This window comes from Chrysoperla carnea, chromosome 3 (genome assembly GCF_905475395.1).
Source record: "Chrysoperla carnea chromosome 3, inChrCarn1.1, whole genome shotgun sequence".
Classification (NCBI taxonomy): domain Eukaryota; kingdom Metazoa; phylum Arthropoda; class Insecta; order Neuroptera; family Chrysopidae; genus Chrysoperla; species Chrysoperla carnea.
In genome coordinates this window covers 17,469,083-17,488,762 of record NC_058339.1, presented here as the reverse complement: position 1 = coordinate 17,488,762, position 19,680 = coordinate 17,469,083, and the positions used below count along the sequence as shown (strand labels likewise).

At 29.0% G+C, this 19,680-nt stretch overlaps 2 protein-coding genes across 2 annotated transcripts; both read left to right on the top strand.

Moving 5' to 3' along the window:
- Positions 1-234: 234 nt before the first annotated feature.
- On the top strand, positions 235-3,563 carry LOC123296979 (THO complex subunit 4). The gene is made up of 3 exons (XM_044878718.1): positions 235-546; positions 894-1,335; positions 3,141-3,563. The coding sequence occupies exons 1-3, from the start codon at positions 337-339 to the stop codon at positions 3,266-3,268; spliced, it is 780 nt and encodes a 259-aa protein (XP_044734653.1). The 5' UTR covers positions 235-336; the 3' UTR covers positions 3,269-3,563.
- Positions 3,564-5,586: 2,023 nt separating this feature from the next.
- Positions 5,587-14,459, top strand: LOC123296969 (vigilin). The gene is made up of 9 exons (XM_044878704.1): positions 5,587-5,718; positions 5,800-5,879; positions 8,641-10,730; positions 10,820-11,113; positions 11,205-11,559; positions 12,440-12,711; positions 12,857-13,165; positions 13,299-13,517; positions 13,582-14,459. The coding sequence occupies exons 3-9, from the start codon at positions 8,685-8,687 to the stop codon at positions 13,843-13,845; spliced, it is 3,759 nt and encodes a 1,252-aa protein (XP_044734639.1). The 5' UTR covers positions 5,587-5,718; positions 5,800-5,879; positions 8,641-8,684; the 3' UTR covers positions 13,846-14,459.
- The last annotated feature ends 5,221 nt before the right edge of the window (positions 14,460-19,680 follow it).

Genomic DNA, 19,680 nt, shown 5'->3' with positions numbered 1-19,680 from the left:
ATCTCAACATTAATTTTATTACATTTTCAATGTTACAATAAAATGTTCATTTAAAAACGAAAACTTACCCTTGAAAGTTATTAAAATTTAGAAATAAGAATATTTTTAATAATAATAAAAAGAGTATTGCATGTAATAGATAATAAAGATAAAATATATTTTATTCCTATATTAAGTAGTACAATGTAAATGGCGCTGTACAAAAAACTTACCCATAATTCATAGCAGAAACAAACGCTTCCTTTTAATCGACGCCATTGAGTGCAGTTTGTTGTTAGGCGTTAAAGCAAAAAGATATTTTAAGTTGTAATAAATTTCAATAATAAATAAATCAAAATGGTGGATAAAATTGATATGAGTTTAGACGACATTATAAAATCAAATAAAAAACGTGGTGGTGGCGGCCGACGTGGAGGTCGAACAAACAACACACAAAGATCACCTGGAGGTGGACGGCGTGGAGGTTTTCGTGGACAAAATCGTGCTGGTGCCGGAGGTGTTCAAAGAGGCAGAAAATTCGGTGGCATTCAGAGGCAATACACCAGGGTTAGGAGAATTTCCATGTATTAATTTAAAATCATGGATTTTTATTCACAAAATTATTTCATGATGGATTTTGAAACGTATTCAAAGTGTTCAATTCATGGCGTTCTCATCTGAGAGAGTTTATTGAGAAGACATGTGCGCATCAAAGTGACCATTTTGATGAAATCATGTTTCTATTAATAAACATTTTTGTGTATTAGTAATGTTTTTTTTTGTGATGTATTTGAATATCCATCTTTATAATAATCATTAATATACCAAAAAATAGTTATATCTCCGCTAATAATTCGTCTCTCACAGTGATAAAATTTTTATTTCTTTAACGTAGAATATGTATGTATGTGCAGGGAGATGTTAACAGTGCTTGGAAGCATGATATGTTCGATGGATTTGGTGTTCGAAAAGCATTAGCTGCAAGCAGAGGTCTTGCTGCCACTACCGGTCTTGGTCCAACTAAATTATTAGTATCAAATCTAGACTTCGGAGTCTCTGATTCGGATATCCAAGAATTATTCGCTGAATTTGGACCATTGAAAAATGCCGCTGTACATTATGATAGATCTGGTAGATCATTGGGTACAGCTGATGTTATATTTGAAAGAAAAGCTGACGCAATAAAGGCAATGAAGCAGTATAATGGAGTCCCATTAGATGGAAGACCAATGAGCATTCAACTTACAACATCCGATATTCCATCCGTATTAAGAGGAGGTCGTTTGGGTGCAGGAGAAAGAAAAAGTTTTCAAGCTAGACCAAGAAATACTAAGCAACCACAAAGACAAGCAAGAGGTTGGTTTCGTGCAAAGCACCGTTTTTTTTGAGGCATTATGGGTGCAATGTTTTTAAAATAATTTTGTGGGTTTTCAATTTATATAAAGTGTTACAATTTTTAAGTGTACATACTTTGTGTGAATTTTAACATTGTTAAAATGTTGTGTTAACATTTTTCCTTCATCAAATATATAGTGTCCCCCCCCCCTCGGATAGAGGTAACTATACTTGTTAATTTCCTTATTTTGCATTTTAAGAAAAAAAGTCATTCTTTATAAGAAGTTTTGCTTATTCTAAAAAGTATGTAGGTATATTTAAAACTTCTTAATAATGTACAGGGTATTCAAAAATTTGGAATCACTATTTTTATTTTTGGTAAACTACCCTTCTTTTTTATAAGTTGGCGAAATGTTACTAAGAAAAGTTATTCGAAATTAACAATTATGACTTTATATAAAATATCAAGAAGATCCGTGTACTTTAATTATAGCATCATTTTTTATTTGAACAAAAGCTCTAATTATAAAAAAAACGTAAGAAAGAAAATAATAATAAATCAATTAACATGTACTATACGAGAGTGTAATTTTAAAGAATGACTTTTTTTCTTAAAATGCAAAATAAGAAAATTTACAAGTATAGTTACCTCTATACTGGGACACACTGTATAAAAATGTATTTTAATTTCACAGTATAAAAATAGGGTATTCCACTATTTTTGAAAAAGTACTTCAAAATGGTGATTTTGGCAATAAAAAGCCACCAAAAATTTATTTCGAAAAAATACACACGATTTGTTGCCAAAAACTTAAATTAAATTTTAAACCTTTTTTAAACTGTTACAAACGCGGGTATCCAATTTGATGACGTAATATGGGTATCATTATACGAAAAAACACAAATAATTTTGGCAGATATGTTCATAGACATCTGATTATAATAAATATAAATACTTATTATCTATGTATATATTATACCCAGCTGTCTACACTGAATTAACTGATGGTCTATGACTCACACCGCTATGACATCACAGCAGGGCTTACCCACGTTTTAGGTCACGTGATATACAGTTTAAAAATTACGATTTTTAATTTTAATATTTTAAGAATAAAGTGCTTTCTTTTATGACTCGAAATCAGAATATTTAAGTACAATTTTACATAAATTTTAATTTTTTTCAAATTTCATGATTTATTTTTGACTAACGATAATACCCTATTTTGGAATAGTCGAAAAGTATGAAAACATTTTTCAACACTCATTGGGTATATGGGCCCAGCCAGATTTTATTCGTTTTCATTTGTGCTAGTAGTGGTTTGAAATTTCTTGACTGTTCTTTAAATTGTAGTAACTATTATTTCTAACAATAATTAGGAAAAATAATATGGGGTTAATTTCTATTACATACCAATTCATTAACGATCTTCATAATATCGTCTTTTGCAGCATGCGTTTTCTCTTCATAGCCAGTTATTGCTATGATACGTTCATCGGGATCACCTTTCTTTGGGAAATTTATTTGAACATTATGATCAGTGCGTATTTTAGTAATAACTGCTCCACGTCGTCCAATAATTTTTGAATGAAACTCGGGGTCAACTTCAATTTTCAATTCAAATGATCTTGCGAGACGATCTTCACGATCGGCAAGCAATTGTTTACATTTTTCTTGAATAGCTACTTCAGCATTTTTAACATTAGCAGGCGTGATACGTTTTTTTTATAAATTAATATTTTATCCGTAATGCCTCAAATTTTATTTATTTTTTTCATATTATCTTCAAAATTAATGTTTCATTTATTTTTTTTTATCTGTCTAGGTCCTCGAGGAGGCGGTGGTGGTGCAGCAAGTGGTGGCGGTCGAGGTGCTAGAAATCAAAATAAACCAGTTCCAACGGCGGAAGAATTAGACGCAGAATTAGATGCCTATATCAAAGAAACCAAATAATTATGAATAATTTGCCGTGACTGGCAAAACGTGTGATGTGTAAAATAATAGACTTAACGTTTTCTTCCATAACGAAAACGTTTGTTATCTGATTTTTTTACGTTTTCCATTCACTTTCTCGCGATGATGTTTCTTCGTTTGTGATTTTTCTTATGCCATTATAAGTTATTTTTTATTCAATTTAAGTTTTACATAAGAAAATGTCTCAGCATAGTTTTCCTTAAATTATTCCGATGAATTCATTAATATCAAAAACAATTGACTCGTATTTTTAAATACAAGAATTTTGTAAATCCTTGACAATATTAAATTTTAACTTAAAAGTTTTAAATAATTATTTTTAAATCTTGTTTTTGATTTCTTTTACATGGAATATAAATTTTATTTCTCAAATTCAACAGTTTAAAGGAAAACTTAATGAAAATACAAATTGAAGAATCCAAACAAACAAAATAAGAGTAGATATTTTAGTTTAATTTTACAATTAGGAAAATGTATTTTGTAAATTTCTTTTATCATATATCAGAAAAAATGTGTGAAAAAAAGATTTCATTTGATTTATTAATAATTCACAAAAAAAAATATAAGTATAAAAATAAAAAATACAAAACTATCGTTAACAGAATCAATAAAATTAATATCTTAATTCGAGAATCGAGTTTTGATTATATTTTTTAAGCACTAAAAATAATTGTTTTCAAAATAAAAAGAAATATCTAATAACATATTTTGTGTTTTCATTTATTCATTCTTTCAGATTCGATGCGAATTTCGTATTCAAACAAAAATTAATTTAGTAAACAATTTAAGCCAGATTAGTAATCTGCTTTCTTTAGCCATGACTAGAGTTTTTATACCACGCATATATGTAATATGCAAGGTATAACGAAAAAAAGGAAAAATTTTGTTGATTTTTTAAACTTTCTATAGTTTATTAAAAATGCCAACGCTAGAGTTTGTCGCTTGATAGAAGTGGAGCTTGATAGAGGAATTAGTCCATGGTAGAATGATTTTTTAGCGAGCTCGAATTCCCGACTTAACCCCAATAGATTTTCCCTTGGAGCAATTTAAAAGAAAAGGTATATCAAGGACTGATAAGAAATGTAGACCATTTAGAATAGATGTTAAGGGAAACAGTTCAAGAAATCACTCCCGAGAAATGTGGGCATGTATTTAAAGAATTTTGTAAAAGAACAATTACATGTATGGAACGTGAAGATAGATACGTTGAGGAAAAAACGAACAGAAGATAACTGTTATTTCAACAATAATAATTGTATTTGTAGTGTTATGTATGAAAAATAAATTTCTGTTTTATTACATATCATTCATTAAATGTTTCAAATTAGCAAACATTTGAAGTGATGGCTGGTTAATTTGAATAACAGATAAGAAGGATTCCAACGAAGCTTTTTCAATTCGCGCGACACCCTATACATCAACTTCGATTGTTGTAATAAATTTCGATTTTTGCCCCAATTCCTAGATCAGTTTTTTGTATTTTTAAAATACGTATTTTCGACTACCAAGTAGTCATCATCAGTAAGAATTAGCTAGTGAATGTTACTCTTTGCTAATTTGGTGGCGGAGTGCAGTCCGCCACCAAATTAGCAAAGAGTAACATTCACTAGCTAATTCTTACTGATGATGACTACTTGGTAGTCGAAAATACGTATTTTAAAAATACAAAAAACTGATCTAGGAATTGGGGCAAAAATCGAAATTTATTTCGACATATCCTAGAGTTCTCATTTATTATCTTCGATAATATTTATATTCGATTGTTGTGTCGTCTCCTATACAATATCATTTCAAATTCATCAAATATTAGATTTGCAACATAAACATAAGAATTATATTAAAAACGTTTTATAAATTCGAAATTCGAAACGAATTATTTATATTTTATTAAATCGAATTGAACATGAGACACGTAGGCAATCGTATGAATTTAAAAATATTAGAAACACATTAATATTTACAAAGTTTAAAAAGTGTTTTTAAACTTATGTTATTCAAAAAAAGGTTAATTATTCTTCGAATAAATTTAAATGTAATAAAAGAATTTATAAATTTTTTTGGAATCATTATTGACATCCGAACTAAGGCAACTTTGATCGAATATCATTATTTAATTATTAGCGAAAATCTTAAACTCAAAAGATGTCATATTGATTGTAAATAAAAAGAAAATATATTTTATACCATCAAAACCTCTAAAAAAAATTTATTGTGTTAAAAGAACGAATAAACAATTTATTAAACAAAAAAATTAAAAATAATAAGTTTGAATTAATGTAATAAAAAACGCATATAATCATAATTTAAAAAAAAAAAAATAGACGAAGACAATGTAATAGATTGAAACAGATTCTGTTTCTTTCTACCAGAGTAACTCCACTCTGCGTCCGCATGCAATCCAATCTTCCACATTTTAGACTTGGCAGTCGGTACGTGAGGTTTATATTTGCAATGTGTTGTAGTTAAAAAAAAGTGTTTTGGGATATTTATCCGGTTTTTTTTTGTTACAGAAAGACATTCCAAGGAAACTGGGAATCCTCATGAATTATTTACAATAATTAGGACGGATTTTTTTTGTATATGCAGTACAGTAAGTACCAAAAGTTAATAATTTCCACGTCAAATCGAAGGTGACACGTCAACTGATCTTATAAAATATTTATTCAAAATATTGTTTGAATTTAACAAAAATTATATTAATATTTGTTTAATTTTATGAATGATTATTTATTTTAGTCTTGAATAAATATTTTTTAGATCATATGAAAATTTTATAGCAACGTGTCATTACCATATGCTTTTACCAGACAATATTTATTATCTTACATATAGAAATTCTGATATTAATAAATTTATTAATTTTTAATTAATTAATTTATTTCATATACAATTAAAAAATAATTTTGATAATTTAGAAAAGATTTTAAAAGAATTGGTGTTTAAAATTTTTAAAGGTTAACGTTTCACCATTACTACTTAAATCTGATTAGATTATTCATTAAACTTTCATCCAATATTACAATGATAATTTTTACTAATTTTATGTTAATAATAGTTAATAAAACGATACGTCGTAATTTGAAAAAAAGTTTGCTTACGTATTAATGGCGAAGTGTACCTATTTACAGCGGTGGATTTTCACTAGGGGCAGTCGGGGCTAGTGCCCAGGGCGGCAAAATTTGGCAAGTGGAATAAAATTTTCTTATTGTCATCAAAATTTCTCAATGGAAATTTTTTATTTTTTTAATTAATCATACATTATTTAATAGATAATTCAAGAAATTCGACTTATACAATATTTGTCAAATCGAAATACTGTAAATCATAATTTTGGCACCTTTAGTGAAAATTTGTCTTCGAAAAAATTTAATTAATTCATTTCTTTGAAGATTTGAAATGGTAATATTTGATTTTTTAATTTTCTGGAATCATAAAATTTAAATTTGGGTATTTTTGCTATGCTTATTGCACTGAAAAAACGATAGGAAAAAATTGACCTTCCGATCTTCTGAAACTTTTGCGAGCAAACGACCTTTACACTGAGCTTCCAAACGTAGAAATCGCAATAATAGAATATTTATTACGTTAGCTGTAACAAACTGTAGTGCAGAACGATCGTTTTTAGAAAAAGGTTAAAAACTACTTACGTTCTACAATGAGTGCAAAGAGACTCAATAGTTTTTTTTAAAGATATCAAAACTACATAACTGAGTGATATTTCAATCATGGGGCGGCAAAAGATTAAATCCGACCCTGCCTATTTAGCATGTCATAAATACCTTAACACTAAAGTAATAATTACTTAAATTTCCATTGTTATTTTCATCCTTTATGAAAAGTCCTTGTTTTTCATATTTCAAATTACTTATCGTCAGTAAAATTTATCATGTAAAGTTTGTGAACTTAATTGTTTACGAATGTTTAACCTTAAGATAAGAATATAATGAATTTATGATAACAATGTTTTTTTTTTTTTTTTTTTAAATGACATTCCAAAATTATTTGAATAATTGGTAAAATATTTGCTAAATGGTTTGCGATTTATCGCAAATTTGTTTGTAAAAAAGATAAAATAATCTTTAATCTTATAAATTTAGCTTGTGATTTCAACTGAAAATATCAGTATTTTTATCGAAATCAATCATTGGACTTTTAGAGACTTAACAGAAAGTTTGCATCTAAGAATTAACGCATGAGAGAGAACACGATTAAAGTTAATAAATGAGGCTACAATATTCCTCGTTAAGACCTTTTGGCTCTTGATTATTGTTGGTTATGAAGAAACTAAAATTACCCGAATAAATTTAGAAGATTTAAGCTCTTTGCGCGTACAAATAACTTGAAAAGCAATTATCTAAATATAATGAAGGTGGTAGAATTTGAACAAAAAAATGGAGAGCCAGACAAAGAGCCTTTTGGGAGAAAAAAAATTCAATTTGATTTATTTCACTGAAGACTTTTCACTTGATTTTATACCTAAGCATTCTCAATTTCACTACACTAATTATTTTTCGAGTTACTTCTGCTCAAAAATGGTCTAAATTAGCTAATTTTAGTTTAATGCGTAGAATTATAGACAGCCAAAGATCCACAAGCGAATCAACGGTGTATTGTCTCAGTTAAATGGATTCATTATATCTTTAATACTCGATTAAACTTGCACGAGCAGAAAAGTTTAATAATATACTTTATAATCTTATAGAACTTGCCGAGAATAACGAATTAAATATATTAAATCCTGATAATAAAAATTTTATTTATTTGCTACATCGTGGTGTATAAATTATGGTAAAATAATAAATGAGAATTCTAAGATATTTCGAATTAAATTTCTATTTTTCCCCCCCAATATCCTAGATCAATTCTGTATTATATAAATATGTATTTCGACTACCATATAGTCATTATCAGTAATGACTCTCATAGTGTATGTTACTCGTCACCAAATAACAAACAAATATTATCAAAAGTTAATAATTGTAGGCTTCTGTCTTACCATACAAATTTAAAATTATTTAAGTAAATTAAATCGATTTCACAATTTTCGTATATTAATTTTGACATGCTCAATTTAAAAAATAAGAATGAATGTTTAAAAGTAAGAAGTTTATTTTTTAGCATTCCATTTCTTTTTATGTTTAAATTTCGTTACACTGGTGATAGTTCTATTTATTGATGCGATAAATGTTAGCTTTAACGTTTTTATAGTAATGCAAAACCCTACAATTATCGACGTCTGAAGGCCCTCAATTTTAGGAGTACTACCACGCCGAGCTTAGAATCCAATGAATCCAAGAATTTAAAATTTGTTCTACTAAAGTTTTAAAAATGTTTTTATGTTTCTGTTACAGTGTTACTGTAAGGACTTGGCACGAATTAGGACATCCCAATCAATATGCAGCAAGCAGTGATGGAAGAAACTACTACTACTACTACTACAACAACAACTACGTCATATGAAAACCCTGCAAGCAGTTACGACGACTTATTTCCGGCATTACCGGAATCTGTAACCCCTGTTCCAAATGTGAATACTCAAGGACAATGGAATAATAAAATGCGTGTTGGATCCACTTCGGTTACTCAAGTGGTACGAGTACCTTATGAAGAACGCAAATTTGACCATAGCGATAAATTTGGTGAAGGTGAATCGACACGGACATGTTATCAAATATCAAAAGATACCGGCGCAAACATTGAAATTTCATCTAGTAAAGATCAATCTTTAACATTTTTGGTAACTGGAAAAACAAATGAAGTGTTAGAAGCACGCCGAAAAATTCTAACCCATTTCCAAACTCAAGCTAGTAAGCAATTATCCATTCCAGTGGAACATCATAAAGTTATTTTAGGTAAAGCTGGACAACGACTTAAAGATTTGGAAAAACAAACAGCAACTAAAATTCACGTTCCAAATATCAATGAAAGTTCTGAAATAATTACTATAACTGGAACTAAAGAAGGTGTAGAAAAGGCAGAACATGAAATACGTATTTGGTCCGAAGAACAATCCCGTAAAGCACTTGAACGTGTATCCGTTCCAAAAATTTATCATCCATTTATTTTTGGGGCCTACAATGAAACTTTAAACGCAATGATTGCTGAAACTGGAGCTCGAATTAATGTCCCTCCACCTTCGGTACAAAAAGACGAAATTATTATTGCTGGTGAAAAGGAAGGTGTTTTATTAGCAAAAGCAAAAATTGAAGCTATTCATAAAGATATGGTGAAAAAATGTGGTACGGTTTCAGTTGAAGTTCCAAAAGCACAACATAAATATGTTGTTGGTCATCGTGGAAGTACTATTGCCGAAATTCTAAAAGAAACTAATGTTAGTGTTGAAATACCACCAAGCGATTCGGCAACTGGAACAATTACTTTAAGAGGTCCTCATGATAAATTGGGTTTAGCATTAAGTAAAGTGTATGAGAAGGCAAATTCAGGTCTAACAGCAATTATTGAAGCACCGGCATGGATTCATAAATATATTATTGGACCAAAACGAGCTAATATTAAAGATTTAACTAGAGATTTCCAAAAATTACGAGTTGAATTTACAGAAGATAAAATTAAGATCGAAGGCCAACCTGAAGAAGTTGAAAAAGCTCGAGCATCTATTGAAAGTGTTGTAAATGACTTAGTATCGAAATTCACATTCGTTGAGTTAAATGTTGATCCAAAGTATTGTAAACATATCATTGGAAAAAGTGGAGCAAATGTAAATAGGCTGAAAGATGAAACTGGTGTTATGATCAACATAACCGAAAATGATGCTACCAACATTATTAGAATCGAAGGTAATCATGAAGGTGTTCAACAGGCGAAACAAGAACTTTGTGAAATGATTGATAAACTAGATAACGAAGTACAAAAAGACGTTGTCATTGATCAAAGACATTATAAAAGCATTATTGGTACAAAAGGAGCAAACATTAAAGAAATTAAAGATAAATTTCCACAAGTTGCAATTGCATTCCCCGGTCCAGGTGATAAACCCGATTTAGTTAAATTACGTGGACCAAAAGATGAAGTTGAAAAATGTTCAAAATACTTATTAAAACGTGCCAAACAATTGAATGAAGTATCATATTCTGTGGATGTTCCAATATTTAAACAATTCCATAAGTTTGTTATTGGTAAAGCAGGAGCAAATATACGAAAAATTCGTGATGAAACTCAAACGAAAATTGACTTACCTGCTGAGGGTGACAACAGCGATGTTATAACAATTACAGGGAAAAAAGAAAATGTTGAAGAAGCACGTGATAGAATTCAAAAAATTCAAGTTGAACTTGCCAATATTGTAAACGAAGAAATTACTATTCCACCTAAATTTTATAATTCCCTTATTGGTACTGGTGGAAAATTGATTCATTCAATAATGGAAGACTGTGGTGGTGTTACTATCAAATTTCCCACTGCCGAAAGTAATAGTGATAAAGTAAGTTGGCTTTTCTAATTTGGCTACGATTTTAAAAAGGAGCCATTTGAAAATCTTTTGAATTTATTTTTTATAATAAATATTTTCAGGTTAGTATTCGAGGTCCTAAAGATGATGTTGAGAGAGCAAAACAACAATTATTGGAATTAACATCAGAACGGCAATTATCAAGTTACACTGCTGAAGTTCGTGCTAAACCACAACATCATAAATTCTTAATTGGTAAAAATGGAGCTAGTATCAAAAAGATTCGTGATGCAACTGGAGCACGAATTGTTTTTCCAACTGATAAGGATGAAGATAAAGAAGTCATTACAATCATTGGAAAACAAGATGCTGTTCTTAAAGCAAAAGCGGAACTTGAGTCAACCATAAAAGAAATCGTACGTATTTTTTAAATAAATAGCTATTTATCCAGTCAAATTACACTTTGAAGGTTTCAAATATCATTATTCTTACTTTTATAATTTCTAGGATAATATTGTTGAAAGCGAAATGACTGTAAAACCTCAACATCATAAGCACTTTGTAGCCAGGCGGGGTGAAGTTTTACACCGCATCACTGAAGAGTGTGGAGGTGTATCAATTAGTTTTCCACGACCAAATGTTGAAAGTGATAGGGTAGTGTTGAAAGGAGCTAAAGATTGTATTGAAGCTGCCAAACAACGTATACAAGAAATTGTTGCTGACTTAGAATCAATGGTTACAATCGATTGTGTTATACCTCAAAAACATCATCGTACTGTTATGGGTGCTAAAGGATCAAAAGTCCAACAAATAACTTCTGAATTTGATGTTATGATTAAATTTCCAGATAAAGATATTCAAGGTTAGTATTCAAATTAAATTTAAATTTGCAAGTAATTCATTCGAATATACAGTGTGTCCCCGGATAGAGGTAACTATACTAAATTTTTGTATTATAAATATTTATTTTGATTATAATGTAGTCATAATCAGTAAGGAGTAGCTAATTCTATTTATTCTCCTGATTTCTGGCCTTCAGAAAAATATGTAACTCGACACTAATTTGGTGACACTCTCAGTCCTTGAAACGTAGAATAAATGGACACAAAGCTATCAAAATAAAATTTCAAAATTCGAAAGTATAAATTTTTTTACAAGTATCGATTCCAAAACTCTTTTATAGTTAGATCTTTGCGCCACCGTGGAAAATAAAGGTCGGCACTGTAACCAATATTAGGATAGACAGTTACAAAATAAGTTTTATCATTAATTTTTTTATTTTGCACGAATATTAAAAACATTAGGAGAAATCACGTAATGAGAAACTTAAGTGTACATGAAAACAGTTAAATTATCTTTAATTACGATCTATATAAATAATAGCTCACGAATTTATTATTATATAATAGCTAAATAGAGGTGGATTATGAAATTTTGCACCTATAGACAGTTTGAACATAAGCACCCCCTGTAATAAAAACCTATCAATTAAGACCTTTTTTAGTGGTCGTGAGTCTACCGTCGATCTTAAGCGTTTATGCTAAATTTTGTTTATTCTCTCGATTTGTAATTCATACAATTTTTTTTAATGTTTTGATTGGGGAGTGTTTATAAACTACGAGGCTTACTTCTACCAACTTTGGACCCACCCCTTTCGCTATGTACCGCCTCTTGACCCGGTCACATGGTTTATGAATAATCCCTTGTTTAATTTGAAAGTAATTATTAATTTTACTTTGTAGATTCGTATCAAGAAGGTCAAGTAAATGGAGATATTGATGAAAATGCTGTTAAACCTTGCGATATCATTAGGATTAATGGTAAAGAAGCTAATTGTCTTGCAGCAAAACAAGCACTTTTAGATCTAGTTCCTATTACCATTGAGGTAGCTGTGCCATTTGACTTCCATCGTTCAATTATTGGTCAAAAAGGACGTGACGTTCGTGAGTTAATGGACACATATGATGTTCATATCATACTTTCGCCGGCTGACCAAAAATTAGATATAATAAAGGTAAAGAAAAAATATTTTTCCAAAAATGTTTTTCGAATTATTTTGTATTTGTATATTTGTTTATAAGTTGAAATGACTAATATTTTATTTAAAATATATCAAAAAATTAAGAATTAAATAGGTAATTTAAATTTTGTTTATTCAGATCACCGGTACGCCTGCTAATGTTAAAAATGCTGAAGTAGCTATTCAAGAAAAATGTAAACAATTGCTTGCCGATCGTGAAGATCGTCTCGCAAGATCATTTGAATTGAAAATTGAAGTTGACCCCGAGTTTCATTCAAAAATTATTGGACGACGTGGAGCAGTTATTACTAAAATACGTACTGATCACAATGTTCAAATAAATTTCCCAAAGAAAGGTGATCCCGATGAACGTATCATAACAATAACTGGCTATGAAGAGAAAACGCATGCTGCAAAAGACGATATTATGAAGATCGTTAATGAATTGGTATGTAATAGAACTGAACCCCATATTATTGGTCATAATTATTGTTAGAAATAATAGTTACTACAATTTAAAGAACATTCAAGAAATGTAAAATTTTTATTCATTTTAACTTAATATAAATTATTTTATTTAGAATGATATGGTCAGAGAAGAAGTATCGTTAGATGCACGAGTCCATTCAAGATTTATTGGTTTTCGTGGTCGTAACATTCGTAAAATCATGGATGATTATAAAGTTGACATTAAATTCCCTCGTTCTGACGACCCAGATCCTAATCTTGTTGTTATAATGGGTGCTGACGATAATGTTCAAGAAGCAAAAGATCATTTACTTAATTTAGAAGAAGAATATGTAAGTATTTCATTTTAAATATTTAAATAATTATAATTTATTATAACAATTTTCTCTGATATAGATGGAAGATGTAACTGAAGCGGAAATGAGGGAAAGCTATCGCCCATCTTCTAATCGCGAAGAGACAAATGGTTCTCAACAAGGTGGTGAAGCTGGTAATGGTTTTGTTGTGAAAGGAGCACCATGGGAACAAAAAGCTCCAAATACAGCAAGTGTTGAAGAATTTCCATCATTTGGTCCACGTGGTGGTACTCAAGCACCACCAACTGAAGCTACACCACCACAATCAGCACCATTCTCTGGTGCTTGGGGACTACGTCGTTAAATCCTCCACTCTCGTTTTTTTATGCCATAACTACATAATTCACTTTGTTATTTAGTAGTACTACTTACAAAAATATTAATACGATGAAGTTTTGTTTTTCATGTTGATAAAAACAAAAAAAAATTGAAAATTATACAAAAATTAAATATACACACGGCTGGTACACGTGGTGATTTCACTTGAAATACAAAAAAATATCATTGTATTTATGTTGTTTTTTTTGATTCCGTAATGTAGTTTCTGACAAGTAATACTCTCTTGCTTTTTTAAGAATTTATTTTAAAAATAAAAGTTCCCTATGCATCCAACAAAAAAAATAATCAATGCATACATACAGTTTTTAACAAAATCATTTTTGATTTATAGCTAACTATAAGTTTCATCTAAATATTATTTTTAAAATTTTAACGAATTTTTGTTATTTATTGATAAAAGATGTTTATTTCTTTTAAAACTGTATACTTTAGCCATAATTTTGATTATCTTAGAGAGAGGGATTTAGTAAAAAAAAAAATAAAATAGATATTTTAGCTACAAAAACAAAAATTGTACCCCTCAATATTATAACGACCTCTTCAACTTGGCTATGGTTTTGTTGTGTAACTTTTTTTTTTCTTTTAAATAGGCATCGATAAATAAACGGTCTACAATCATAATTTGTATATGGAATTATTTTTAGTATTTAATATAATTGTTGGAACAAATTTATGAACGTAGTATTAAAAAATGACAAATCTTAAAAAAAAAATCAAAAAAAAAAAACTGCGCCTTTCTGCCCTCACTGCCTGCTGCATATCGATACGGCCCGGCTATGTACTTGGACTTTGCTACTGGAACTATTAAAAATTTATCATGATAACTTATAATTTATAATTATTATTATATCAGTGTCTATTTATAGTGGATCTATGAATTTAAAAAAACATTGTACTTCCTAAGTTTTTATTTCAAATATCATTCGAAACTTACTGTTATACGTATTTGTAAGTACAAATTCTAAAATAAAGCCTTATAGATCCATGGTCAAACATTTTTTATAAATAATCAAAAATATAAAAAAAACAATATTTGCAGTTAGGTTTATATAAGGTATTTTAATAAATTTTATAAATCGTCGAATTAAAAATTGAAATTAATAGATTTAGTTGATCGTGTAATTAATTTTTATTATCGATCGAACTTATTTTCATAAAACAACGAGCAATTGTTATGAAATATTTTATTTGATTCTGTTTAGAACAGAACTATTGATTTTTAATAGACACTGATAACATGAGGCCGGTGCAAATTGTGCAATGTTTGTGCCTTTGTCCTCAATATTAAATGAGAATAATTTCTCCACACATACACAATACACAGTGACGGATTTAGGCTTGCTGCCGCCCTAGGCCCCGTTCGATGCGCCGCTCTTTTTGATAGAATGAATTTCATTAATTTTGATCCAGTTTTTTATTTTAAAGTAACTTAATTTATTGAAATATAATTTTTTAAATATTACTGATAAACAAGACAGATAAATATATATATAAACTTTAGATAGATAAATAATTCATATTTCTTTTAATATTAATCAATTTGAAAATTTCTTTTTCCTGGCTTTGGTCCGGGCAAAAACGTCAATTATGTCGTCGTAATTAATTTCTTGGACTATTTGGGCTTCAATAGACAGTAATGCAAGTGCATTCAATCTATCTTGACCTATGCTTACGCGTAAATAGGTTTTTACCCTTTTAAGAGTAGAAAAAGATCTTTCTCCTTAACAATTTGTAGCCGGAATACTCAAAAAAATACGGAGAGGAATGTCCACATTCGGATAAACATCTCGAAGATTCCGTGAATATTCATTCAATACTTTTTTCTTTGTTTCCATACTTTTTTTTTTTTTAAATCAGGGACATACAAATCGTCGGTATTTTTATTTCACACTAAAAACAAATTGAGAAATTATTTGGATTAAATAATTTCAAAATGCTTCATACACATGAAATTATTAATCTCACTAAAGGAACAGAAAGTAAAGAACATTACTCGATAAAGAATATCATTGATCGATTATCGATTAAAAAATTAACATCTTACCCACACAGATTGAGAAGTAGATTAATGAATTGGATTATAATTGTCTTTACTTTTTTGTGACTCTAAAGTTTTGGCATTTCATAAATTTTGTCGCCCTTCAAATTCTGCCGCCCTAGGCCCGGGCCTAGGCCTAAATCCATCACTGACAATACACACTCGTAATTATAACATCGTAAATAAAATTTTAAACAAAGAAAAACTATAATAACGTTTACAGGTTTTTTTTAATAACAGTCATTGAAATTTTATGAAAATATTCTGTGATATTTCATGTACATTTTTTTAATTTACTATTCACATAATTGTCGGAAATGATTTTGATTCGGCATTTTATAGGTGACGGCAGGTATTTATTAACCTGTAAACGTTGTTCGTAACGATTTATATTAATTTTTCATTTTTCAATATATTAACTAGGTTAATGCATGATTTACAAATTAAATTTCGTTTGTATTATTTTGGTTCTTAAATTAATTTAATTTATAAATTATTCAATGTTTGATAAAAAATTTCCTCTTGAAATGAATTAATTTATGTGGAGAAATTCAATACTATTATCGGATTTGATTATCATATAAGTCATATGGAGTTTTGGAAAATTTTGATAAATAAAATTTTACCAAAAATAAAAATAGTGATTGCAAATTTTTGGCTACCCTGTACATTATTAAGAAGTTTTAAATATACCTACATACTTTTCAGAATAAGCAAAACTTCTTATAAAGAATGACTTTTTTTCTTAAAATGCAAAATAAGAAAATTTACAAGTATAGTTACCTCTATCCGGGGACACACTATATATGTTTAATCAGTAGCCGGGTTTAATATGAAATAGATTTTGTTTTTGATTTTATTTACGCTAACACAACTTTTGAAAGATAAAAATTACTGGCACAATTTCTTATTTCATGTATCATCTAGTCTAGCCCAGAATTTATGCAGATTACAATATTTTGTGGTAAACTTAAATTTTAATTATAACTCTGCTACTGAAAAAGGAAATTTTTTTTTGGACCTGGTTGATATATTTAAATAAAATAGTTAACGAAGAATTGTTTAAAATTATCTTTGCTCTAACAAAATTTGTGGTGCGTTTTTTTGTATTTTGAGTTATATATAAAATAAAAAAAATATAAAATATATATTTGAGAAAATAAAAACAGATTATTGTATGTATAAACAGAAATATAAAATGTTTTGTCCTAACCTTATATCATTGATATTTGCCTTGACAATATTGTGGGTGAGGGAGTTTTTGTTATTATACACATGTTATAATTTCTAATTGTCTTTTTGTAAAAGTTTTATTGTTTGTAAATGCTGACTGAGATCATTAATAATGAAAATAGTCACTGAATATTAGAACCAGTGACTTTATCTAATATTACTTTTGTAGAATTATACTACGGATTGTAATTATGAATAATAAAATCCAATAATTCAATACTTGATTTATTTTATTACACATTAAAAAAAGTGAAGAGTTTTTCGAATAGTCTTAAGAGCCGAATTAGGGTTTTCTACATTCATCTGTTTACCGAATGAAATTTTTACTGATTTGTATATCTAACAACTTTTGGTCTACTCGAAAGTAAAAAACCATAAGGAATATGCAAGAGCAGAGTTGTCTGCTTCTTGTAGTTCTCTACTATCGCATCTTGTCGTTCTCTACTGTTGGTAAAAAAAATAACGTTTACAAGCTTTCAGTTTTGATATTTATTAAAAGAAAAGAAGTCTTTACCTTATTTTTTAGGCAACTTATTACAAGGATATTTGTGAATATTTTTACATTTCATAAAAATAAATTTCATTCGGTAAACAGAGGGGCGAAGGTCAACCCGAATCCAACTCCTGTACTATAAAAGATACAACATGCGTTATTTGTTCGTGTATATTCCCAATATTTTGGATGTTTAATAATCGGTATTTTAACATATCAGGCTGGCAACAAAAAATTACTGTCTATTATTGTACGCCAACATTTATACCCATTTTCTACAACCAATTTTGGTATAAATCACCAAGCTAGTACATTTTTTAATAGAATCAAATCACTTCATCATTCCTGATTAGACGAGTATTTAAATAGCACCTGCTCTGACTTGGCGCAGGGCATACTGTGCTCGCCTGAAATTTGATAGAGCATAGTTGAGAAGGATGGTGGGACTCTTGGCAGGAAATTTTCGATTGAACTACCAACTTCATAACATGGAGATCTCTGATGATCCCACTTTATAAATACTGGAAACTGTATAAATCACATAAAAGTGATTTTTTTTTTTTATAAAGGTAAGTTGCATGAATATTGTTTAAATAAATAATTAGTAATTATCCGCGTTATAGTCTTCACTTGCCTTACCTTCACTTACCTCCCCTTTTGTTAACTATTTAATGGATTTTGCCTTTTTTAGCGCGGAATCTTATTTTTTTTGAAAATGATATCCAGCCCATGTAACTAGCTGATAATGAAGCATTTTTCTAAAATCGGTTAAGTAGTGAACTCAAAAATGAAAGTTTGTATATTTATTCATTTTGTGTAAAAATCAATCTGATAATTTTGCAATTTTTAGAAACATTGTTATCAAAGCAAACTTTCAAACGTCATTTAAACGATTATTAGAGCGTACTTTCAGCTAGAAAACAAAGAAAAATATTATACAACATACGGCCAAAATGTTGGATGCCCTGGGATGTATGACACACGCCAGTAAATTCAACTTTCTGGCCTAGGGTCGTATAATACTATTTTCCACACTTCATTATCTATCTCAAAAATCGATGCTTCTTTTAACAATCGATAAATACAAGAAGGTGGGTATAAAACAAGAAATGATAGTACTTATAATTAAGCTAGTCAAAAACAAAAGAATATATTAAAATATCGACAATTAATTCTAAATATTTTATTAAAAGAGACAACAATTGCGGTGGACTTACATTAAAGTCATAATCATACAACGTTTTGAAAGAAAATGCATTCTTTACTCAGTAAAGATTACAAAAAGATTTAAAAAGAAACATACATTAAAGATCCATTTCACTGTTTCATTTATTTTACAGAAAATATAAATTTATTTCAGTCATTGAATTCTTTTTGATTATACTTCTTTAATATTGTTTCTGCTTAACAACTAAAAACAGTTTTCAGCATAAAAACGTATTAGAATCTACATTATTAACGAAAAATCTATTTCTTAAATAATGCAGAGCAGAGTACAAAAATTTGATTTATTAAGAAATTTAATATTAGAAATTGACTGATTTAAAGCTAATATAGCATGATACAAAAGCTCACGGTAATAAGGTATCTAAAGCTTTGATTTTCGCTAATAAGGATAGATAATATATAAATGCTATAAAGTTTTGTATATTCGCACACATTGAAACCGTTGCTCATGGTATTCCCTTCATGCGACTGTCCCGTCCTTATTACGTCCATTATTTTTCCTAGAAAACTTTTAGACTGCAAAAAAACAGTCTAAAATCTGCTTCATAATTCTCAAATTTAATTTAAGAAAAAAAAATAGACCAGGTGCCTGGCAAAATATGATGTCATTGATAAATAAATATACTACATACAGAAACTCTTATGTGGCTTCATTGTGTTTAGTTTAATAACTTTTTTCTCTGCGAAAATTATCTTTAATGGTGTAGGTTCTCTTTTCCACGGAGTTCGAAAAATTTTTGTTTACATGAATAAGCTTAAAATAGAAGCCTATCTATTTTTTTGTTATTCTAAAAGGGATAAATGAATAA

Coding starts and splice junctions, on each gene's coding strand:
- LOC123296969 (XM_044878704.1), top strand. CDS start 8,685: ATGCAGCAAGCAGTGATGGAAGAAACTACTACTACTACTACTACAACA. Junction 11,560..12,439: donor TCCAGATAAAGATATTCAAG/GTTAGTATTCAA, acceptor TTTACTTTGTAG/ATTCGTATCAAGAAGGTCAA. Junction 13,518..13,581: donor TTAATTTAGAAGAAGAATAT/GTAAGTATTTCA, acceptor TCTCTGATATAG/ATGGAAGATGTAACTGAAGC.
- LOC123296979 (XM_044878718.1), top strand. CDS start 337: ATGGTGGATAAAATTGATATGAGTTTAGACGACATTATAAAATCAAAT. Junction 547..893: donor TTCAGAGGCAATACACCAGG/GTTAGGAGAATT, acceptor ATGTATGTGCAG/GGAGATGTTAACAGTGCTTG. Junction 1,336..3,140: donor ACCACAAAGACAAGCAAGAG/GTTGGTTTCGTG, acceptor TTATCTGTCTAG/GTCCTCGAGGAGGCGGTGGT.